This window comes from Polypterus senegalus, chromosome 2 (assembly GCF_016835505.1).
Source record: "Polypterus senegalus isolate Bchr_013 chromosome 2, ASM1683550v1, whole genome shotgun sequence".
NCBI classification, from domain to species: Eukaryota; Metazoa; Chordata; class Cladistia; order Polypteriformes; family Polypteridae; genus Polypterus; species Polypterus senegalus.
The window spans coordinates 141,868,977-141,895,301 of record NC_053155.1 but is presented as its reverse complement, the minus strand read 5'-3'; the positions used below and the strand labels follow the sequence as shown (position 1 = coordinate 141,895,301).

The 26,325-nt window shown below is 37.5% G+C and overlaps 1 protein-coding gene across 1 annotated transcript in view; it reads right to left on the bottom strand.

Annotated features, from left to right (window-relative positions):
- Nucleotides 1–25,014, bottom strand: part of rp2 (RP2 activator of ARL3 GTPase) — a 41,953-nt gene extending 16,939 nt beyond the window's left edge. The window contains exons 1-2 of the mRNA XM_039744725.1: nucleotides 24,731–25,014; nucleotides 19,797–20,462 (exon numbers count right to left, since the gene is read on the bottom strand). Coding sequence (XP_039600659.1) covers nucleotides 19,797–20,462; nucleotides 24,731–24,850 — 786 coding nt within the window. The 5' untranslated portion in view covers nucleotides 24,851–25,014. The remainder of the gene's footprint in view (nucleotides 1–19,796; nucleotides 20,463–24,730) is intronic.
- Nucleotides 25,015–26,325: the final 1,311 nt, after the last annotated feature.

Below are 26,325 nucleotides of genomic sequence, written 5' to 3'. Positions count from 1 at the left end.
AAAGAAAAAAAAAAGAATTTCAAAAGAAACTGTCAAATACTGTTGTGCCATGGGTGATTCGAGCTCTTAGTAATCTACTGCACAGGTGGGTGTAAATGGAGAAAAAACTAGCTTACACTAGATAATGAAATCCCAAGCACTCATATAGGTAATGCAACACTGCAATCCAATCCTAAAGACATTCCCACTTCTCCAGAATTATAAATGATAATGTAGGAAATCCAAAAACATTTTAAACTTATAATTGTCTAATAAATCCTACTCCAGCCACACTATAGATCTGAAAGGTTTTGGTTGCCAATTACTGACCAATTGTAACTTTTTTTATGCACAAAACTGATAATACACAATCACGTGTTGACCTAAGGAGCAGAAGTGCAATCCCCACCTACTGCTCGTCAAACCAATTTTAGCTCTTTTAAAAAAAACTACATGTAAAATCAGTATAGCTATTCCTTCTTTAATTCCAGTAGTCTTGAGGAGGTGATGCTTTGTTCCAATTTCTCCAGGACCTACAGAAAGTTTTTCTGTGGTACACATGGAAGGTTGTTGAGCATAGTTTGTCATTCTTTGCTCAAATGCTTTTCTCTCTCGTGGCTCTGGTCACACCTTGTGAATACTACACTTAAAGTCTTTGAGGTTTCACTCACACTGGTCCACTTCTTCTACTATAAAAATCTGTCTAATGGAAGCTGGTGATTTAGCAACTTCTTTCTTAGGCAGGATGAGCATGTTATATTTACATCTGACCTCTCTTACTTGTGCACCTCATTGTCTTTTAGTGACTCTGGAATCAATGCAGCCCTTTTCCTAATTGGTTTACAGACGATCTTTCTCTGTTATGGTCCAGCACTCAGTTAACCTTTACAGCAGAAGGGTAGCCCATCTTTTGTTATGGCCACAGTATCTGCAGCAAGGGTTCTGCTAAGAGCAGAAGTAAAGCCAGGCAGAGAGTGGGCAGACAGTACAGAACTAGTGCTTGTACTACATTATAAAGAAAGTATGGCATGTATCTACATATTAACTTAGTACTGGCTCTATCATATAGCTTTTTTGTGTAAAAAAATGAGTACTATATTCAAAGATCAGGTGGCTAATAATTTAAAGCGGTAACTGGTTGGAAAGAAAAAAATATTGCAAAATCCTTAGGTGGCTAGAAGTAAATCAGTAAGCAACTGGAACATCTTCTTATACAAAAAGCAGGAAGAGTTTATAGGAGTGGAAAAACTTAAGACATCTGTATCATTTGCTGGAAGATCAATCTGTGCAGAAAGCTGCATAATAATCCTTTGGGCTTCAGCCACAGTTTACATGGAGACAAGGCAACCACAACATACTCATGCTAAAAGCAAAAAAAAAAAGATTAAGTTACTTAATCACAACATGTCACTATACCAATTTCCACTGTGAAGAGACTGACAATGGGAGTTCTCCTTTCATTTTATATTTCCATCCATCCATTATCCAACCCGCTATATCCTAACTACAGGGTCACGGGGGTCTGCTGGAGCCAATCCCAGCCAACACAGGGCACAAGGCAGGAAACAAACCCTGGGCAGGATGCCAACCCACCACAGGGGGCACACACACACACACTAGGGACAATTTAGAATCGCCAATGCACCTAACCTGCATGTCTTTGGACTGTGGGAGGAGACCGGAGTATCCCCCAAGGAGGACCCGGGTCTCCTAACTGCGAGGCAGCAACGCTACCCACTGTGCCACCGTGTCACCTCATTTTATATTTAACCTACTTATTTATAATGTTTTGCTACGCCCTCAATTCTCCATGCAACACCCCTTGATGCTTCAAACAAATGTATCAATTTTGCTTGCATCATCTTTTGTTTCACTGTATGTGATGGAAATAATTCAAAGGAAAGGTGTTGCTTTTATAAATGTTAACATCATAATTTAAAGATCAGAAAATTATAATTTCTCGGTTAGGCCTATTAATACTTCCCAATAGTTACCTTGTGTCAACGTTTTCAATAAGTAATGATAATGAGAAGGAAGTAAAGTCACACTTCCAGCTTCCTGACATTCGGCATTTCACTTATCCATGAGTTAGCCATGAATAATTAAATGGGAATATTTCTGAAGCTGAGCGATGGATCACAGAAACTTACAGATGACCCATAAACCAAAAATAAATTAAAAATAATTTGTATAAATATTTATAAATATGTATATTACTTTTAATATTAATTTCAATTATATACTGTATCATTAATATAAAAAGTTATTTTTGGCAAAAAAAAAACAAAAAGAAAAACTGTGGGATCTATGCCAACTGCCTCCCACCCACCTTTACTGCTCCCTTAGCTATTCAGCAGACATCTCCTCTCAGGTGATTCTAATGCTGTACTCTCACGTGCTCGCTCGCTCTCTGTCTCTCTCACTCTCTCTGCCTCTGTCACTCACTCGCTTGCCTTTATTGGAGACCCCTATATAGTGCTCTAGCCATCCTTCTCAGATCCCCTATTTTTCTTTTTTTTTGCCCTGTCTTATCTGCCCCTCTCCTTTTAACCACAGCTGATGATGTACACTTATAACTCTGCTAAACAGCAATCAACTCATAAAAATGCCTAAAAGCAAACAATAACTTAAATCACAAAAATATCCCAATGTGACACAACCCACCACAGTTAGGGAGGCACAAGTATTACTTGTGAAATTTCACATTTGCGAGGGTTAGAGTCAGAAGGCCAGGGTGACTTTACTTAATGACAAATCACAAACAATGCAATCTTTACTATATTCAATTATTTAATATTTAAAACATGTAAAGACTTTAATGCTTCAATTTGTATATAAAAAACAATGGTCACCACTGCTGTTGCAAATTCATTTTTTGGGGTAAATCTAACAATTTCTGACAGTGAGACAATAAGATAAAGTTAAAGATAAAATGTTAGAATACTGACTCTTTGATTGACATTTGATGGGTGCATCATGGGTACTGTATTTTCAAGTACCACATTCATGCTTTACAGATGTACTGTGACCAAAAAAAGTTAAAATTCTGTTTAAACAAACAAACAAAAAAAGAAACACACACATAATGTAGAAATGTGTGAGCATGTCTTTTGTACCAGAGTCACCATTCCAAGGATACATATAAACAAGAACTATGTTCAACTGAGAACACATGGCAATAACCTTGGATAATGAAAAGACTTTAAAGTGTAACTTCAAGAGAAAAGACAGGAGAAGAAACAGACTGATATGTCAATACAGTTTAAATGTTACTTTTTTTAACAAAAAGAGCCTATCTCTAACACTTAAACTTAACCATGACTATTTTTTGTGAATACTGTTAAGTCACTTAAGAGAAGCATTACTGGCACTGTGAAGACAACAGCCTTTTACAGAATATTTGTATTTCTCACTGTTTTTCTTTTTCTTTCTAAAATTATTTACTAGTTAGTAGTCTTATTTAAGATTAGAATTGATATAGCTTCTGGCATGTCACTGATAGTAGGCACCAGAAATCATATAAATAGATTTTAAATTTGCAGACAAACTGTAGTGCATGCAAACCCAGGCACTGGCTCATGGTGATTGTGCTTTAAATGGGATGCAAACTTGTATGGAGTCACAAAGTGGACCTAAAAGTTACCTTATGTCTTCAAAACCTGGAAACGAAGGTGTTGTACCTTTGTGAAAGTAAAAGTAAAGTGAAAAGGTTTTAGAACCAGTCTACTATCCATTGTAATGGGCAATGTTCTATCACTGTCAAATAAGATGATGAATTTTCTGTTCTTACAGCGGGTCATGGAGCATACAAGTAGTATGGCATTGTGGCATTTTGTGTTTTACCTGGTATATGTGACATATGTGAAACTGTTATAATGCTAAATTGATTTCATCTTATTTGAGCACAGATCCAGTGTGGTGTGGAAAAAAGACAGGAGGACTGGTCTTCTATGTGAATGAGGAATGGTGTAAATGGAGCATATTAAAATTAAAACTACAGTTTATAATTCAGACATTGAAATTCTGGCTAGTGGAATTCTTATTTGTCCATGGAAATAAATTACATCACCCCATTATACAGGGTGGGCCATTTATATGGATACACCTTAATAAAATGGGAATGGTTGGTGATATTAACTTCCTGTTTGTGGCACATTAGTATAGTGTGCTTAAAACGAAGCACACCATTGTTTTTCTTGTGAAATTCCCAATAAGTTTGATGTGTCACATGACCCTCTTCCTATTGAAAAAAGAAAAGTTGGATCCAAAATGGCCGACTTCCAAATGGCCACCATGGTCACCACCCATTTTGAAAAGTTTTCCCCCTCACATATACTAATGTATCCATATAAATGGCCCACCCTGTATATCTCCTTCTGCAAATGAGGACTCAGCAATGGAAATGATTCATTCTGTCACCAACAATTTAATGGTGACTCATTCTGATCCTTCAGTTATAATATTTGGTAACTTCAATAATGTAACTTTGAAAGTAACTATGGAAAATTTCTAATAGTTTGTTCCACTTGAGGAAATCAAAAGCTGGACCTACTCTATTCAAATTTGTAAGTGTAAGTGTAACCTTTTGGCTCTTTTTGGGTAGATCTGATCACAACCTGATTCACCTTATTCCCAGCTACAAACCTATTATTAGATGGCAACCTGTAACCACCAGGATAGTGAATGACTGTGAAATGATATGCAAGTCATATGGGGATGATATTGAGGCACTCAGTCACTTTACTCATCACAGACTATATTAACTTCTGTGTCAAAACTAACCATCAAAGACAGTTTGTTGTTTTCTAAACAACAAACACTGGATTACTAAGGAGTTAAAAGGTCTTAACATTTTGGCTATCTACTGGTGGAAGACTTCAGTCATCGATGTTGATAGACACTTGAGTTCTAATTTTGCTCACTGACCATGAATGGAAAACAGTAGAACACTGACTAATTTCTGAGCCAGTATCATTTGCCTGTGATGTATGCAGTCTTAAGTACCTGTGAAACTCCCTTTTCAGCTAAACTGAGTCTTGATGTTAAGTGTCCATGAAGGTGGTTACAAATGCAGACACAAGTCTCATGTGCCATGAAACAGAAAAGAGGACACTGTTATTTTGTCTGATGTTATGCAGACAAGATAAGCAAGTACCACTAGGTGATCTAGATGCTCTCAATTCAATGACTTAATGTTTGTCATAGAATTAGAGTGGATAAAAATTCATTTTCTGAAATTTAGCAAAGTGAAAAATAGAAAAAAATAGACTATGGTGAAAACATGGATAAAGTGAGAGAATATCATCATTAGCAGATACAGATCAAAACAAGTAAAGAATTTAGGTGTCATAATTGATTTAGAACTGTACTGTACCTCAGATCCTATACTACTAAGGTGTAAAAAACCTCTTCTGTCACTGTAGGACACTAAGAAGTTGACATATGCCTTTGATTTAAGCAGACTAGATTATTGATTATTGAAATGCACTTTTAACATGATTGTCAAAGACAGACTTTGTTCAAAGTGCAGCTGCATAAGGAATTACCAAAAGATAAGTACCTCTGCACATTACACCAATTTTAACCACATTTCCTTTGTTTCTAGTGTTCTTTGTGACTGATTTTTCAAATGTTTCAATTCCATACTACAAACTTGTGTATTCATGTATTAAAGAATGCTGATCTCTTGATTGATCTAGAGTGACATCTCCAATCTTCAAATGCTGGCCTTTTCAACACATCTAGAGTAAAGGGTGAAAGTGCTGAGGAGGCTGTATTTTGCTTTCATGAGCCAAAAAAGCTTAATGTTTTACAAACAATAAGAGGATAATTAGGTAACAGAGTATTCTCCACAGGGACGTTAAACAGAAAAGTTTGAAGTTACTCATTATGTTTTATAAAAAAGAGAACTATCCAAAATGAATAATTGTCAATATTTGTATTATTAGGATTAAGCTGTAATTTAACTGCAAATGCTTTTTTTTTAATCAAAGAATCTTCTGCAATGACTACTAAAACGCAGACTTTTGTTGAAGATAATTAACCATGTATTACTTATCAAAATGAGACACTATAACAGTTTAAGTCTGGACTCTAAATAAGAAAGACAAATGTACAGGTTATAATCGTTACTGACTTGACATATTGAGAATAGAGCATAGTGTCAGTAGTAGATACTGGTGCAACGGATCACTGTTGATCCGTGATCCAAACCGATTCCTGTCCACGGTTCGGTACGTACGTTATCCGAAGATCCAAGAAAAAAGAAAGTCCCACTGTATTGTGTCTCTCGCGCACTCTCTCAACCTCTCTCACACACTAAGGCCGGAGTTATACTTCACGCGACGCGACACATGCTGCAGCAGACGCTCCTGCTACGCAAGCGTTGTAGTGTTTGAGAGTTGGAATATCATACATTTAATTTGTTCTGTTTGGTGATCTATTGCTGCTTTCCGCTGCTGAAGCAAAATGCCGACATACAGATGCATTCGTGGTGCTTTTATATTCAAGCGTTGCATATTCCCGATCGTAATGACACGATACATTTTAAAAGTCTCACGTACCATCTTTTGTGCCATCTATTTTTTATTGTTTTACTTTACCTGTTGTCAGGTCCAAGAAGCTCGTAGCGATTAAAAACTGGGATGACGTTTACGACCGTCTGCTTTAGTAAAACTACGAGGTTAAAGTGGACATTTCGAGATTAAAGCCGAAATTTCCACTTTAATCACAAAATACACGTTTTCACCGTGTCCTTTATTTTTTTCTCAGTGGCTCAAATATAACGCTATACATTATGTTGCTGTTGTTAAGTTGCAAAAATTAAAAAATAAAAAAGACATATATAAATGACACGATACATTTTAAAAGTCTCACATACCATCTTTTGTGCCGTCTCTTTTTTTATTTATTTTTGCAACTTCACATCGGCTACATAATGTATAGCGCTGTATTTGAGCCATTCATCAAACAGCAAAGTGCGCACATCGATCCCCGAAGGATCTCAATAGAGGCTTGCTGTCACATGTAGATAGTAAACAGAGTCTCTTGACGTCACGTTCCGACTTTTAGCACACTGCGCCCCCCGACTTTTTGCTGGTACTGCAACTCGCGCACGCGTCGCGTTAATTTCTGAGGACCTGCTCAGAGGACGCGTGAAATGAACGCTGGGAACGCGTGGCAGCCATGATGCAGGTACGTACGCATTCTGAGCGTGAAGTATAAATGAGCCCTAACTCTGTCTCTCTCTCGCGCACTGAACTGCAATGAAACTTCTCTCACGCACTATCTCTCTCATGCACTAACTCTGTCTCTCTCGCGTGTGTTTGTCTAATATTGAGGTTGAGGGGTGAAAAAATACAGTAGAACTTTGTTCGCATAATTGTACCTGTCCCTCATTTTTAAAGCATAGTAGCAGAATCAGCACACAAATCAGTTAATGACCTCATCACCACCACCCCCCAAAAAAGTTGGGGTTCACTACAACAGAAATACCCGTTATGAAAGCAGTTTATATGTGATTTTTTAAATTTAAGTGTACATATACAATAACAGACTAAAATTATCCTTATAGTAGTGCTCAGCAAACATATAGTATCTGCTATGGCCTTTATATAACAACTAGCTGTGTAAGCCTGTGCTGTAAAAAGCCTCCTAGAAACTATTGAAATTGTCAGAAAAAAAACTGAAATGTAGAGATGTCAGGTAACTGAAAGGAAACAACTCTGGCATCTCTCTCCTAGGAAGATTTGTTTTGCTGATGTGCTCGCCTCGTTTGTGTATTAGCGGCAGGAGGAAAATTAAAAGGGATACTTTTTTGCCAATGTTAGCAGCTAAGCGACTTTGTCTTTCTTCTGAGGTTTCATTTTGCTGACATGCTGGCCTCACTTGTGTTATTTGCAGCTAAGTGAGTTTTCTGTTTCCTCGGAGGCAGAGCCCTTACCCGACTCCACCACTTACTTCCGGATTGCAACTGGGTATTTTCCATCAAGTAACTTGAAGCACCAGAACTCATCAGAAGTATTTTGTTAATTATCAGAGGGATGTAAAAGCAATAACTGGAATTTTCTTCTACATAGCAAAGAAGGGCTCTTACATAATGAGATCATTTCAATTTGAACTTAAATGAGTCATAATTCAAACATATTTTAAATTCATCGTCTTTTCAGAACTGGGCATTTTCCACTTGCAGCTTATGCACGTTTGCACTGATATGTTGCCTGCAGAACAGGGAATATCAGCGGTATCTGAGATTAGCACTGCTTCTTTCCATCATACGAGTGGAGTTTATACAATACTAGCAAAATACCCGCACTTCGCAGCGGAGAAGTAGTGTGTTAAAGAAGTTATAAAAAAGAAAAGGAAACATTTTAAAAATAACATAACCTGATTGTCAATGTAATTGTTTTGCCACTGTTATGAGTGTTGCTGTCATCAAGGATTTGATTATCATTATTTCTTTCAATCAGGTTCGTATTTGGAGGTCGTGTTGTGTTAAAGTTACATTCCGTGTTTGTCAATCGTTGTAAAGATAAAAGGTTTCATTCATTGAAGTGTTCACTACCCAAATTGCTAAAGGCAAGGAGGCGCGTATTTTGAACGAAAAGGGAGAAGACCGCGAAGGAGTGGAAAAGTGGGAAGGAAAACTGTTTAAATAAAGAGCTGGGAAGGTGAATGGAAAGAAGCAGCCAGCAGTAAAGCAAGGAAGACTCCGTAATAAGGATGGCTGGGTGCACGTAGAAGAAATAGGATTGTTAAGCCTTATGATAAATGTTCCCACACCAGGAGAAGTATAGAATAGGGAACCCCGTGTGACTGTTCTGCTGTTCTCCTTCGACAGTTCTGTGGCTCTGCATATTTGTATGCACCTCTCTAAACTTCCATCACTGGTTCCGCACACAATTCGGTCACGTATAGGGGAACTTTTAATCTCTCCGAAATTGCATGTGCCTGTTAACACTCTCAGATCTGTGACATAGTCATCTCTATTTTCTCCCCTTGTCTGATTTCTTGAAAAAAATCTGTACCTCTCTACAGTTTCATTTATTTTTGGGTTGTAATGTTCATCAAATTTACGTATCATCAAGCTCATGGTAAACTCATCAGATCTTACATCACCGGTCAACGCCTGACACAATTCTCTGCCACTCTCTCCAATAAGATAATGGAATAATCTGACCTTAGTGTTTTCCTCTGCCTCTGGCATTGCAAGTTCTGTGAATAATCTGAACTCGTCCTTCCATGTTCTCCATGACTTCGCCAGGTCTTTAGCATCAAGGCTTAATGTCAACGGCAGTCCCAGACCCTCCATTTTTCTTTCGTGTGAGTGTCTCTGCGTCCTGAACTTTTAACAGCAAACTGGTGTGACTTTCGGCGCAGTTCCGTCACCTACGCGGCCACCATGTTTCTCTCTTGAGATTATCAAAAGGCACAGACTCATGCTTCCAGTTTATTTCTGTTTATTTCACAGTAGTTAAAACCAGAACAAAGTCAGTTCACGTGAGCCGCTCGGAGTACATGAATCGAAGCTTCTCAGCTGTGCTTGTGCTATCTAGTGCGATCTATCTCGCGAATATCATATTCGTCTTAGGCATGACAAACACCAGCAGCATCGTGTCTATGAACCTAATTTAAAGTTAAGCTTTACACCCTGCTTTCCTATTCGTTTGCATAAGCACAGTCCTTCACCAGCAATTTTAACTCCGTTACAGCAATTTTAACTCTGCTACAAAGTGATCAAAAGTCTCGTTTATACCCTGCATCTTCTCATTAAACTTGTATCTCGCGAATATCGTATTCGTCGTAGGCATGTCAAACGCCAGCAGCAGCCTGTCTATGAACTTAATTTAAACTTACACTGTGCTTTGTTTCCGCAGTAGCTGTAGTTATGAATATGCTTGTATGCGCCACTCGCTTCATATTCTTTTGCTGCCTTCTCAATTGTGTAATGCGTTTTTTGAACAGGTTTCTTTCATCGAAGTGATCACTACCCAAATTGGTACTCGTGAATCTAAGAAGTTTAACAGGCATTCCCGGTATTAAGTTGTGGATTTGCCTGTGAATATTTAGCGGCAGCGTGTCTATGAAAGTAATTTAAACTTAACCTTTACACCTTGCTTTCCTATTGATATGTGTATAAAAGGCTTGTTCAGCGTCAGAGGGTTGCTACATCACACACTGCATGCACGGGTTTACCTTTCCCAGTCCTGCAAAGTCAGTTCACATGAGCCGCTCGGAGTACAAGCATCTTGGGTTCTTGGCTGTTCTTGTGCTATGTTGTGTGATCTTGCGATGTCCATGGGTTTATTTAATGTTAGCTAAGACCCGGCACTTAAAAGTTTCTCTCGCACTTTCTCTGAGTTTGTGCCTGACCATCTCATCTTCGTTTGCATAAGCACAGTCCTTCACCCGCGAATATTTCACGGCAGCGTGTCTATTGGATAGCTGCCGACGGACGGCCTTATATGGGCAGGCACAACTCTGCCTCCCATGGCGACCGAGCTGCAGGCTATAGCCATATATATGTACGAAAGTAGGTTCCAGTTATGACTGTTACGCATAGAATTTCGAAATGAAACCTGCCTAACTTTTGTAAGTAAGCTGTAAGGAATGAGCCTGCCAAATTTCAGCCTTCTACCTACACGGGAAGTTCGAGAGTTAGTGATGAGTGAGTGAGTCAGTCAGTCAGTCAGTCAGTGTGGGCTTTGCCTTTTATTAGTATAGAGTCATTCTGCAACTTCTGTATTCTTATCACTAGACAAATATAAATAAACTCAGTATGTGAAGCAGTTGATTAATGTAGGTTGATACACGCATATATAACAAGGCTGCAGTTCTCTGAACTTCAGAAGCAATGTCAGCAACTGGATTATCATTCACAGAACTAGAACTTCCAGAGCCATCCACACAGAGTAATATAAATCTTGAACAAACTAGTGATTGTGCTGCTAAAGTGGAAGTATCGTCTTGCATGACTTAAGTACATCATAGCCGTTAGCTGTCCAAACAAGCTTGATGGCCTGAAAAATCTCCTCTAGGCTATCAAAAGTCTTGCAATATTGATGGCACAAATTTGTTTCAAGCCCAGCATCTCTTGTCAGATACAAAGGGGCAGGGTGTACATTTATGTTTTGCTGTGACAGGTATACTTATGGTGCATCTGATATTATAAGAATCAACATTTAAAAAAGGGACAAATTGTGTGCTTTTTCACTGAGTGTTCCTGAAAGTTATTCTATTATTGTTTATTCGTATGGCTTATCCTTTGCTGTTTGCCTCGTTTTATTTTCTTTACTCCTTTAATTTTCTTATCCTGAAATTTTGAATACATAAATACATAAATACTTTATACTATCTTGCAGAAGGTCTGCAAGAGGGCCAGTTTTGTAGGCCTAGAGAGGTGAGGAAATATGTTGCAAATATAACCACTGCTATATTTCATTTTGTGTCTTTCTGTTTTATTATACAGTATATTTATAGCTTTTTTGTTATTATTAACATTTGTTGTTATGCTTACATTTTTACAATGCCATTTTGGCCAACTTTCCATCATGTGGTCATCATTATTTTCTGATTATTGCTGTTAGTAATGACTTCCACTGTCTGTGTTGCACATATAACATTACTATGTGGAAATTTTGAGATTGCGGCATGTAGCCAACTTTTTGGATTCAATTAAGAAAAAGAACACCCAGTTTAGTTAGAGAAAGGCTCATCCAGCTATAGTGAAGACCACTGCTCAACATTTATTTTGGCTTAGAATTTTTTAACTTTGTTTTGATTTAGGTACTATTTTTTTCTTCGATTTGTTTTTCTTGGCTTTGTCCCCTGGCAAATGCTAGCTTGGAACAAACAAACTTCTACCTTGGCCACAATAGCAGGTCACTTCTCAGGACAACCATTAGCTTTCCCTGATCAGGACTTAATAGAGTAACACCACAGAGCTGTTTGGCTTTCATTGCAGGGTGAAGCAGAAGCAGCAAAGTACTTATAGTGCCAGTTGATTCTGACACTATGGTGATTGCTAGACTGATGTAGACATGCAAATATGTGCAGTTGTTTTTTTTTTTAAATGCTTGTCATATGCAGCAGCAAAAAGACAAGGAAGAATGTAGTATAACACATAGTTTATGTATACAGACTTGAACCAATGGAAATGTCAAGGTTCAGAGCCACAGATTACAAAGCATCAATAAACGCCTATCAGGAAATCCATCAGAACAGAAAAAGACTTATCAGACAGCAGACTGCACAGAAATATGGAAGGCTGTGTCTAGGCCTTGCTCGAGTTTTGGGCACCAGGACAGAGGCAAAACATTCAGTGCCTTACTGGATGGGTGAACAGACAAAGTGTCTGAGAAATGTTCAACTAAGCAGAAATGAAAAAAGTGCCCACTTGAGGAAACACAATTGACAGGAAGTCTAAATAAAATGCAGTGTTTGCTGGTTGTTAAGGCACTGTTGCCATGATGTGATCATAATAGTTGTTGCTTTTCATGAGATGTCTGGTCCACCCCAAGCAGCCATATTGTTTTCTGGGACTCCTGGGTAGTCCATTGCCTAAGGGTTTTGGAAGAGTCCCCTTTGAACAAGTATTTCGCTAGAATGCTGGAATTGAACATTATTAACAAAGTCTGACTTTGCTAAGATAAAACATGCATTTGTTGTGAATTATTTTCATACACTCATATAAATGAACATGTATGTTAGGGTAGTATAAGGTTTTCAATGATTTCTATAATTGGTCTTTATCAGTGGAAGAATGATTGTACAACATAGATTTTAATTTAAAAAAAAAAGTCAGAAATTTAGTGCACAAGTTTCAATTTCTTGGGAGTTTTCTGAAACCATCAGAGTTAAAAGTATATATACTGTACAAGGTCAAAAATAAACATATGCCTACTTAGATTATTAATTAAGTGGTGCTGAAGGTTCCAAAATGTGTTTTAACTTGGTGCCAGTTAACTGTAGGATCATGATTTACTAAAGCTGGTAGCACTCACAGTCTAACACACATTACAGTCCATGGAGCTCAGTGCAGATATCAGAAAGAGGACTGTAGATTTACACAAGTCAGGAATGTCTCTTGAAGCCATCTCTTTAAACAAATTCAGATTCCAAGAGTATCAGTTTAAACAATTGATGTTAAATACAAGCTGTTCGGGCTTGTATTCATTTTGGCAAAAATCTGTACTGACTATAAATAAGGGCAATCAGTCCAAATAATTAAAGAGTGAGTAGCAAGAGTTAGAACCAAGTCAAAGTGCTAAGCAAAAGGTCAAAACCGAAAGTTAAAAAAAAGAAAAATGTCAAAGCCAAATCAAAAACACAACAATCATAGCAAAAGGGTACAACTGTGTTTCAAAATACCAGTAATAAAAGTTCAAAGTAAATACAGTAGTATGCTAGGTTTGGTCTGATCTTGGATACTACTGAATATTTCAGAGTGATCTTTATATTGGCTCGTTGATGACATTACAAGTGATTGGGGCCCCAGGGCTTCATTGTAAATCCACATGGTAATGAATGCCACAACCCACCAAATAGTGTTGAGATCCCCAAAACCATAATGGTCTTGGAAAAAGATGGTAAAAATATATCACTTCTAAACTGCAGCTATAAACAAAATTCAGATTTCAGAATTTGATTTATTGGCTGATAAAACCTCTAAAACAGTGCCAAGATTAACATTCAAGTTCCAGGAAACCCCAACAAAAAATAAAAAGGAGCTCCACACATAAAAGATAATAAGATCTTTAATAAGAGCTGAGAGGAACACGTGAACAGTCAGATACAATCTAAAACCCAACAAAGAAGATCTGCCACAATTTGGAAGCTGCTGGAATACCAGTGTCACTGTCCACAGCCAAGCAAGTTTTACATCACCATGCTTTAGAGATTACTGTTCAAGAAAGAAGCCCCTGCTCCAAACTCGACACCATTAAGCTCAGCTAAAGTTTGTGGCTGGAGGAAGTCTTATGGTCAGATGAGACAAAGATTGTTGTTTGACCAAAGATATGTTTGGAGGAGAAAGGAAAAGGCATTCAAGCCCAAGAATACTATACCACTGTTTAGCATGGTGCAGGTATCATCATGCTCTTGGCTATTTTGATACCAGTGGCATTGATGCATTGCAGAAAGTGGATGGAATAATGAAGAAGCAGTATAACCTCTGGATTCTTCAATATAACCATAAACCGTTTCCTAGAAGGTTGAAACTTAGACACATATGGGTGTTCCAACAGGACAATGACCTTAAACACACGTCAAACCTGGTTATGGAATGGCTAAATCAGGTTAACATTAAGTGTCTGGAATGGCCTTCCCAAAGTCCTGACCTCAACCCTGTCGAAAATATGTGGACTGTGATTAAAAGTCAGTTCCATGCCAGAAAACCAGCATATTTGGTAGAACTCTACCACTTCTGCTAAGACAAACAACAAGAACAAGGGCAAGAACAAGAACAGAGTCAACTATCCAACTAGAAATCTGCCAAAAGTTTGTTGATGGCTACCAGAAGTGTCTGAATGAGGTTAAAAGTGCTAATGGACATTTATCCAAATATTAAGTGTGCTGTATGTAAAATTGTGACCCTATCATTGTTTCAAAAAGCTCACAATAATGATTGCACTGAATTTCTGATTTTTATTTTGCAATAAATATGTATCCTGTACAATAATTCTGTCATAAAAAAGGCCAGTTGTAGAAATCATTGAAAAACCAATATTGCCCTGACATACATGTCTGTTATATGAGTGTGTGGTCTATGGCTGGCTTGACATCCCGGCCAATACCCCCAGGCCGCCAGGTGGAGATCTCCCTGCAGCATGGAGGTGCCCTGAATACCAGCAGGGAATCATGGATGATGGAGTTTTCCTTTACAGCCCTTCTGGATACCACAGGGGCCAACAGAGGACGCTGCAGGGAGGCCCAGAGAGTTGTATGTGCCATATAACCCAGAAGTACGTCTTAGGCAAAGCGACAGGGGAAATGACGTATTTCCGGGATGAAGAAGAGGACTTTTTATCTGACCCGGAAGTGATAGGAAGTCACATGGACTGAAGAATTGGAAACACTTTCGGGTCAGGGAACATAAAAGGATGATGGGAAATCCCAGAACTTAAGCTGAGCTGGGTGGAAGGGTGGCAACGCGTCTAGGAGTGGAGGATTGGTTTATTGTATTAAGAACTGTATTGTGTAATTGTATTAGTATTGTGGAGAGGAGGGTGCTTTGTGCACTGTATATTAATAAAAGGTCAACATATTGGACTTTTACCTGGTGTCTGGCGTATAGTCTGAGGGTTCAAGAGGACGATAGTGCCCTCTGTCACAAGTGTTAGTAAACTTTTCACCACCAACTATAAAAACAAGTTTTAACAGGAATAGGTCATCCAGGCCTACACAGCTGATTGTTTCTTATTCACTTAATATTCCCAGAATATCACTACATCCAGATATGAAGGTATTCTACATACCACTTTCAATCGTATTACTTCTTAACTTCATTAATTAATGTAAAAGTACAATTTAACCAAGCTCACATAGTGTTTTTAAAAGGTATTTGCCATCTACCAGATATCCTCTTTTTTGTATTTTTATCACAAAGAATAGCTTCAGATCTTCAGACAAAATGTAATATTACATTAAGGAAACAAGAGTAAACATTTTAATACCTCTTCAAAAATGCTACTTATAATTTTTAAGTAATAAAGTTATCGAACACCTATATTGTCCAAATGAAAAGGTAAGTCCCCCCCTTAGTTACTCACACAGTTAACCAAAGGTAATTGATAAATGGACTCTGTTAACTGAACACAGTTGGACCCCACTCCAGCCAGTCATGTTGAACCTAAACCTCACCATATATAGACCCTTACCATGAAATTAAAGAAATCTCCACAAGATTTCTGGAAGAACATGACGCTTTGATTAAATGAAATTCCACAAGAGACAAGGGAAAAATGTTGTTGAAACTTGCCAGTCAAGAAAACGTTACAAAGTCATCTCTATGATCCTAAGACACCAGCACACCAGTGTGAGCCATTATCTCCAAATGAACAGCATTTGGAAAAGTGATAAATCCTCCCAAAGTCCAGCCTACCAAAATTACCCCAATGGCACAGAGGATCCTAGAAGAACATCCAAAGGGATGCAGGCCTCCCCAGCCCTCAGCTAAGTTTAGTGTTCATGACTCCACAATAGGAGAGAGACAGAGTTAAAATGTGATTCAAGGGAGAGTAGCAAGGAGGAAATATTTTCTATCCAAGAGGAACATCAGTGTCTGTCTCATATTTGCAAAGAAAGACATAGATGACCTCCTAGACATCTGGAATAATGTCCTATGGAAACATAACTCAAAAGTAGAACACTTTGGATGACACAGGTCCTAGTATGCCTGGCGTAAAGATAATATAGCATTAGACCGTCATGCCTAGAGTAAAATGGCATTTTATATCTTTTCATCTGTCTGTGACCTGGTGGTGAAGTGTAATTGGGTTATGTAGCAGGACAATGACCCAAAACACAATAGCAACTCTACAACTGAATGGTTCAAAAGAAACTTAATTAACATTTTGGAGTCTCCTACTCAAAGTCCTGACTTGAACCCAGTAGACATATTGCGGCAGGACCTCAAATGAGCAGCTCCAACTCACAAACCTGCCAGTGAGTTTTAATAAAAGCACCTTTGCAAAAAAGTGTGGACTAAAATTCCTCAACAGCGATATGAAATACTGCCATAAAATAATAAGAAGCATCTAGTTATGATTACCATTACGAAACATGCTGCTACCATTTAATGAAACTATAGGGCAATTGCTTTTTGAAACGGTGATGGAGGTTTTGTAAAACTTTCTTCTTTGAATAAAGAAAGGAAATATTATAAAACTGTATTGTGTGTTTACTTAGGGCATTCTTCTTTAATACTGCATTTCATCTAAAGGTCTGAAGTGGTTCACTGTGTAAAATATGCACAAAAGTGACTTTGCCACAACATTGTATTAAATATTTTGATACAAGTCATTTCTCAGTTTAAACAGCATCAGATAAACAACAGTTAAAAATAACAGTGGACAATAAATAGCAAAACAGCTCTCCAAAAGTAATTTCCCTTAGTGTATTTCATGCAGCTATGTAATTGTTATTTGGTTAAACAAGTCACTTCAAATATAACTTGAGGGCTTCCTTTTACAATCAATTGCTTCAGCACTCTCTGACATGCTTGTGGCTTTTCATAACATTTCAAGGTGACAGCACCTCCTCATCTATACCCCTGCACAAAGCAGGCTTCAAAATTCAAAATGCATTCTGCCCATGAATTCAACAAATGACTTACAGCTCTAATCAACAGTGACATGTCCTGCCACTAATTCTTTCAGAAATACCAACAAACAGCTGCATAAGTAATCCCCTTGAATCAACCAATTAACTTTAGAAGAAGCTTAGAGTCCCTGAACTACTGCGTCACTTTTACAATTTTGGATGACATCTGTAGAAAAGGAAATGTTTCAGCATTCTGGGTGTAACTCAAAAAAGATTACAATGAATATTTTTAAGTCTTTGTTTTAGCTAGTTAACTGTGATATCATCCATGACCACATTCCACACCAGTATTCTGTCTAATGAAGAGCTGATGCATTCCTTTGCTTCATTTTTTTTGTAAATAGCTGGCACATGACTCTCCTTTCAGTATGCACTTTCAAAAGGACTCCTTCATCTACTCTCTGATGTCTGCCCAAATTTACCACAGAACTGAAAGAGGAGTGTGGAACACTGATTTTTTTTGTGGAGGAAGTGGTTCATAAAACCTCTGTACAAGCAACCCTTTATGCCTACGAGTGCCAGTTTTCTATGCAGCATTGCCTTCAGGTTAATATAAACGGCAGCTTGTTAACAGTCTACTGAATTTAAACCAAACAACACTGTTACATGTTTTCATTTAACACTGGGTTTCAACTATCACAATACATAATGTGACATTAGATGTATTATGTTGTCCAAACCAGGCAACAACCACCTTATAAACATGGTACAAATGTTTGTAAAATTAATCAGCCATTTTCTTTTACATTTTTTGGGTTACTGATATAGGTCAATAAAGGAAAGGCTGAACAATAACCCAGCAAGTAAATTCTGCTTTTGATGAACTAAGCCACGTGTCAACAGTCGTATATAGTGAAAGCTACAATATTCGTGACTAAATCAATCAGAAACCTCTGTCTATTAGCATTCTGTGAGATTAAATCTTATGCTGTAAATTAGCCACATTTCTCAGCACTGCAACAAAGCTCTTCCAAATAACTAAGCACCAACATTGTCCAAAACTAGTATATGTTGTATTAGCTGTACCCCGCGGCTGCGCCCTCATAATAATGAAACAGGACAAAATTTAAAAATTAATGGACATTGGCACTATATCTGATCGGACGGGAGAGTGTTCCAACCCGAGTGGGGAGAAAAGCACAAAAGCACATGCCCGTGATGTCTCTGGCAATCGGCAGCTACCCTCCAAAACACATGGAGCTCTGATCTGTCTCTCAAAAACATCAAATGTTACTCCTTAACAATCTGTAGATGATAACGTCTGTTCAACAAACGGGTATTGCTAGCTAAGCAAAGGCAGGGTGCACTGCAACACATGGTGAGATGTAGACCAACTCGAACAAGATGTTGGCGAGGGAATGAGGAAGGCCCTGCTTCCCTGCTCTCGGCCCACAGCCATTCTCTTGGATTTGCATAACTACATCGGTACCACAAGCAAACTATGGTACTTAGCGCAATGAGAGAAGTCACAAAATCAACCAGAAAGTTCAAGCAAATTATAGAAAACAACCAGATCTAAATCCATTAAATAATTCTCTCGTGTAAAGCGGACAGACATATAGACAGAACTACAGAACTCGCTCGGACCACGGAATTTTTAAAACAGTTTCTTAGCAAGCACCTATGGGTCAAGGGTAACCTACATTCCAAATTTCAAGTCCTCATAGTTCGGGAGATTTCGTGATGAGTGAGTCAGTGGTATTTGGCTTATATATATATATATATATTACACATTTTACCTTCATTTTTTAGATGAGAAAATGGTCTTTTCTAAAAAGGCAACACTACAACCCGATACTTCTTATCACCATTTACACACATTTTGTCAGATGTCTGCAATTCAAAAATCATCCAACTGGGGCAAAATGATATTTACATTTATTTATTTGGCTGACACTTTAATCCAAGGTGACTTAAAACATTTGAGATACAATTTGTTACATTTCTTTTGTTTTTCCATTTGGAGCAGAGGCAGGTGAAGTGACTTGCTCAGAGTCGCACCGTGCCAGTGATGGGATTTGAACCAACAACCTCAGGGTTTGAAGTCTAAACCCTTAAGCACTGCACCACACTGCCTGCTGCTGAATCGTACGGTACACAATGATTTTTAATGGGTAATTAGATAAATGTTTTATAGAATTAAGGAGGTTCCATGTAAGAGTTATATTCTTGCTACCTAATGAAGCTTATGCTTGCAGTGATATATCCCCTTCCTGAAAATAATCAGTAAAATAAATATTTGTATGTATTATTTCTCAAAATATAGTTTCATTTTAAATGAGACACCCATGTTGTACATAATGGTTGTGTGAACAATTTCCTTGTTTACAGGTAAGATAGGAAAATTACGACTGTTTGTTTATAAATCATGGAAAGATGAGTGAAAACACTTTAAGGAGACAATTCTCCTGTGATTCTTCCAACAGAGGGAATAATTAACATGTGTCAACCTATTTTTAAACCTGAGTTTGCGGAAATAAACAAGAACACCTTCTTACCTCATCAATTAGTTTTCTTGCATTAGCTATGGTATAGTCTCCAGCAAAAAATATGAACAGACAAGATTCTTCACTGTTTTTACGTCTTTGTCCATGGGAGATTGGAACAATGCTTCTACTGCGATCAGTTGACACCCTCACCCCCTTGAACTCGTCTGTACTGGGTGGCGCAACAAAATCCTCCACTAATGCATCCTCTGGCAGTAAACTCCAATTGGTTTCCCCAGACACAGGAGTAAAGTCATGAATATTACTCCAGTTGTTGTTAAAAATGCTCAAGCCTGCATCTTTAAACTGAAAGCCAAGCTCCGGGTAATAGTACTGAAAACAGCCAAACTTCATGCCAGTAGAGGACTCAATAATTGGCTGGGTAGCACAACTCAGAAATATGTCCATTTTCTTGCAGTCCCTTGTGCGGAACTGCTGGCAAGCCACTATGCACTTGCAGTCTTTGCAGTCACGGAAAAACACACTACCTTTAACTGGACCAAGGAATATGGTACAATTAATACAGTCATCAATGGTGATTGTGGCGGAGTGATCAAAGATGAAAATGTTGCAATTTTCGCATTCCTGAATTACAAACTGCTGTCCATTGAGTGTACCTGGCAGACGACCTGCAGTCTGATCCTTTAGTCCATTCAGCATGTAATCTTTGGGGTCAACCTATATGGAGAAAAAGGAAAACCCGTCAATATGCCATTCGTCATAATCATAGACAGAATAAGCATTATAACAAATGATGAATCCATTTAGACTTCATAATCACTGTTCAGTAAGCAGCCAATAAAACCTGTGCTTTGGCGATTTATAAGAAAAAAATAAAGCTTTCATAGCAAACAGCAATGGTTGTTGACATGTCAACCCCACAGAGATTCTGTCCAGATCTATAACTACTGAACCATATAAAGCAGTTCTGTATGAGAGGAAATCTCAAATGAAGTCTTGTTTTGTTAGGTTTTGTTTTCTCTTCTATTAAAATTCTCTGCTGAATTTTCTACATTGACTTTGAAGTTATTATTTGTTGTGTAAGCTCTGAAAATTTGATCTGCTAGATTGTATACTCTGTTCATTTCTTGAAAAAAAACTAATAAAAATATAAAAAAGAGACGTGGAACATAATAAGTACTTATTCCACATGTGGTGTAATGTTAGAATGAACTGCAGGGAGAAAAGAAATATGGACTGCTGACTTCTCCAATCATATTTGAAATCTAGTTGGACGTTACTGAAAAAAACAGCAAGCCAAGCATGCACCCAATAAAAATGGCTTCTCAATGAGTGATCATAAGGGTCTTGCTGACTGATTGTGTCACAAGTCAAGAAAGATAGCAGCAACATTTTGACAAATATAACAAACTGTTCATATCATGTATACAAATAAGTAAAGCTAATTTACTTTCCTTTCTTTGCCTTTTTGACTGTTAAATTATTACTCCTCTGTATGTGTGTATGAGCAACATTCTACTAATTAGTTTAAACAATTTTCTAACCTCTGACTCTAGATCATGCTTCCCATGTCACAAGATAATCTGTTTGATGAAAACTAGTACTTAGACTATTGCTTTATTTACTGCACAGGGATTTTCCAATTCTTTTGGATACTAGGTGATGTTGTTTGATGTAACAGCACAATGCCAACTTTTAAATGTATTTAATCCTAAAACTACTATATAGGCAGACATTTAAAAATAGACAAAAAGGGAATTTGATGAGAAAAATGTCTTATAGATTCTAGCACTCATGGTCTAGGAGGAGTAAATGTTATGTGGTGTACAGGTCTCATTTACATTACATTGATCTAGTTACACAGCTTCAATCTTTACTCTTCAAAAATAAATACATCTATTATAATAAAAAAATCTTAGGACGAGACATGACTTTTTGAAGAGACTTTTAGGAATGTAGTCCCGCAAAACAGAGACTTTTAACATGAGATTCTTTCAAGTCACGTCATACTTACAACCATTTTCAAACAAGACCACGGACATCTAATCTCTCAGTCGTGTGAATGCTTTTATCAGACACATGTCCTGTTCTCTCAGTCAGTCAGTCATGGTCCCACACACTATATCCTAACAGGACAATAATTTTACACATTCTAGATGACACATCAACGACTAAGTGAAGAAGAAAGAGCAGTGCATGAAAAAGAGACCCAAAAGCGTTGGAGGGAAAAGAATGCAAAAAAGAACAATAATAATCTATGTGCAAATTCTGAAAATAAGGAAAGTAATAATCAGCCCAGATCAAGTTGAACTGAAAACCTTGCAGGTCCAATCGAGGTCAGAAATAAAAGACAAAGAGTAAAAGACAAAGTAGAATTTCATAAAAACTTTCAAAAATATTGGTGCGATACACATGCAAAGCAGGTTAGAGATTATGAAAGCAGTGGAATTCAAAAGGCTCAAAAAAAACGTTGGCGTGATACACATGCAGAGCAAGTTAAAGATTATCATATTAGTAAAATTTGAAAGGAACAAAAAAAAGAAAGTAAAGATCACATTAGCGCTAACAAATGGAAATTATTACTCTGTGAAATAAGGGACACGATATTCATACACGGGCAGTTATACATTGCATTGTCACGATGTAAATCCAAACATGGAATCAAAATTCAATGCGATCTTGAAGAAAGGTTAATTCCAAATATTGTTTTTACTGAAGTTTTAAAGTAAAAGTGAAAATAATCAATTTGTAACAATTCCCTTTAAAATAACAATCTCTTTAAATTGTATATCCGGTTAACCAAACCCAGAGGTTGGCAAGCGAAGCGAGCAGGGGGCAGAGCCCCCTAGTAAATAAATAAGGCTCAAGTCTTCCTGCACAAAAACAACTTCATCATTTGTTTATACAAGAAAAAACTTGCTGGTTCAGCTATATGTAGTTTATACTGTATGGAAGTACCTAAAAGGGTTATAAAACCAAAACGAATCAATGAAATAATGATCTTACTGCATTATATCTGTAATTCTCTCTATCTATTATTGGGTACACCTCATTTCACACGAATGCTTCATTTCCAAAAAATGATTCTAAAGAATTCCCAACAAACTTTAAAACATCTGCAATGTGACTATAAAGGTAAAATCAATATGGGAAAATCATATAATTCTATAAAGTTTGATAGATCCTTTGTTTTCATGTTTATCACTTTAAATAAAAGTGCCCCATGCTTTCAAACTTAATAGCTCAAATCATATGGCTGCACTGTATCTTTTCATATGTATGCTCAAAGTCATATAAAACTGATTTTAAATCCTTCCTAATTTTGACTTTTTTTTCAGTATCACCTCACTCATAAATACATTTCCAAAAAAGTGACACCTAGTAATAGAGTTGAAAAATATGGCCATCTCGCAGCAAAAAGCAAATACATAAAATCATACTGTAAAATTGCACTACATTGATTTGAAGTTTAATTCAAATATTGTTGTAAAAGACTAATGGACTTAACCTTTTCAAGTGTACCTTCAGGTTTCAGAAATATGACTCTTTATGTGTTTCTCATGCACATAAATAATCTGTTTATTATGTGGTGGTCATTTATAGTATGGTTTAAGCCTGATGCAATCGTTCTGGATTTATGCTGAATTTTTCAAAACCGGTACATACAATGAACTACAGGTCGGTGTACTCCTTATTTCGGTGCATTGGCAAAACTATTGCAATTATCTTTTTAGGGATCTAGCAAGGTTGGGCATCAAAGGATTTTCCAATTGTTCAAGATGATGTTTCCTGAATTCAGGCACTGCTCAAACGCAAAAAGCACTTCTTCCCCTAACTGGCTCAACTACATTCGCTGCCACTATGGTACTGCTTCTGATTTACAACTTCCAAGATTACAAGTGTTATTTGTATACAGTATTAGCAATTTTGTGGAAGTCTCTCTCCTAAATCTGATCGTAAAACCTTATCAGTCTGACTCTTTCAAATCTTGCTTAAAGACTCCTGCATTTCAATAAACTTTACTGTAACTGTATTCTTATTCCATACATCTTTATTGCCAATATTTACAACACTTTCCTTTAAACCTATTAATCTACTACACTGTACTATACAGTTTATTCACATTATAGCCATATAATGTTCCTGAAAACAGTTATATGTACTGTTAGTTCTGAAATGAAGAAGCGTATTTAGTTAACTTTGTGAAGTGTCTTGTGAATGGGTATTCCATAAATGTTATACATAAAATAAAGATGGGTTAGATTAGGCGGGTTGGTGAAACAATCATTCCGTTATTCGTTGTCATTATTTGTGTAAACGTATTTCTTGTATATTATGTGCTGCATCGTGAACATCACATTTCATTCCATAAAACAGGTCATATATTCTGGATTTAAAAACCTCCAGTGTTTCTACAAATCGGAAGACACAGATAAGAGTTAATGCATTTAGTTGACTAGAAAAGCAATAAAGTAAAATTCTGCTGCGCGTTTCTATCCACGACACTCACCGGTGCACTTTACCTAGCAGATCGGTGACCAGCACAACTGAAATGAGTGTGTCTTGCGTCTGCCGCTTATTCATTCACTCTGCCCGATTAGAAAATGAATTGCCAAATTTCCTTTCGAGGGGAGTGGCGCGATACTTCTCAGTTTTCTACGTTACACACTTAACAAATAGGTCAATCGTGTTTTGTAATCCCTGAAAAATAAGGTCGATCTGCCTTTTAACATACGGCTGACTAATCAGTGTTAGAAATAGTAAAAGGAAAATTTCCTTAAGAAATACGGCTCCTAGAATCGAGAAAAACAGAAATGCCCCAAAACTGCCAACTGTGTAGTCAGGTACGCGACCCAGCACATGGTGCGCATGCCAGCAATTTTTAATTAACTTTAATTAAGCAACATATACAAAAAAAAGTACCATTCGTAAAAGAAGCAACCTGTCTTACTCGACGCCTACTTCTGGTTTTCCCCCTCCATTACCTTTTCTCGTTTGTCCCAGCTGTATTGCTTGGGTGCCTCCTCGCTGATCGCGCCGGTGGCATTAGTGCTCTGATCCTTCTCTTGTTTCCTTTTGGATTTCTTCGAAAACAAACAACCCATGGTACTGTCAGGTGAAACCACTAATTTGAAATAAATATTTACGAATCACAATATGTTGGATATGTTTATAGTGAATAAAAAAAAAAATCAGCACTCGTATCCGCCTGCCAACTATCAAGTGACACTCGAATCGCCGATGTTTCTGCTTTTTTCCACTTCGCCACCCAAAGGCGTCAATAACGCGAATACTTCCTGACGCGCCGTACGCAGCCAATCATAGCGAAGCATTACTGCCACTAAGGCTACAAAATCCCGCCCCATTGTGACGACAATGCATTGACCAATGAAAAGCGCTGTGCTGGTAAAGGTAGTCTCACGCCCCACCCACACTTCCACAGAGATTAATAAAATAAGCGACACGCTGTTGCTATAGGTAACGTTTAATTTACTGATAAGCCAGTGGTTTTTAACCTTCTAAAATCTTCCCTACAGTAGTTCATTTAATTTTAAGAAAAATCTCTTTTAAGAGTATCTGGACTACAGACTATTAAAATAACCGGACTCAGAATAATTTTTTTTAAAATGTATTTTACTGGTTGTAGCAATGAAGGGTGGGTCGGGATAGATGAGTCATTAAAGAGAGGGATGCTACAATGATAAAATTCCATTGTAAAATAGTATTATCGATAACAATATTTATAGTTTACACATTATATATTTACAGTGCCTCCAGAAAGTATTCAGACTGTCTCACTCTTTTATATTTATATTGCAACTTTATGCTAAAATTGTTTAAATTATTTCTTTCCCAACAACACTCATTACCCTGGAATGACAAATGCAAAAACAGGATTTTACGAATTTTTGCAAATTTATCATATTGACACAAGTATTCAGACCCTTTGCTGTGACACCTGAAATTTTGCTCAGATGCATCTCATTCCATTGATCATTATTGAGATGTTTCTGGGCCTGCTTTGGAGTCCACCTATGGTCACTTCAATTGATTGGATATGATAAGGAAAGGGACATGCCTGTGTATAGTAAGTCACAAAGCTGACAATGTGAATCAGAGCATAAAGCAAACCACAAGGTTAAAGGAATTGCCTGCAGATCTTAGAGGAAAGATTGTGTCAAGGCAGGGATCTGGGGAAGGGTACAAAAAATATCTGCAGCAATGAAGGTTCTCAAGAGCATAGTGACCTCCATAATTCTTAAAATGGATGAAGAATGGATCAACTACAACTCTTCCTAGAGCTGGCCACCCAGGCAAACTGAACAATGGGCGAGAAGGGCCTTGGTAAGAGAGATGACCAAGAACACATTGGTTTCTCTGGCTGAGCTCTAGAGAACCTGTGTGGAGATGGGTGAAACTTCCAGAAGAACAACCACCATTGCAGCACTTCATTAATAATAATAATAATAATAATAATAATAATAATTCTTAATCTGGTCTTTATGGCAGAATGGTGAGAAAACACATGAAAGGCCTCTTGGAGCTTGCAAAAAAGCACATAAAGGACTCTCAGACTATG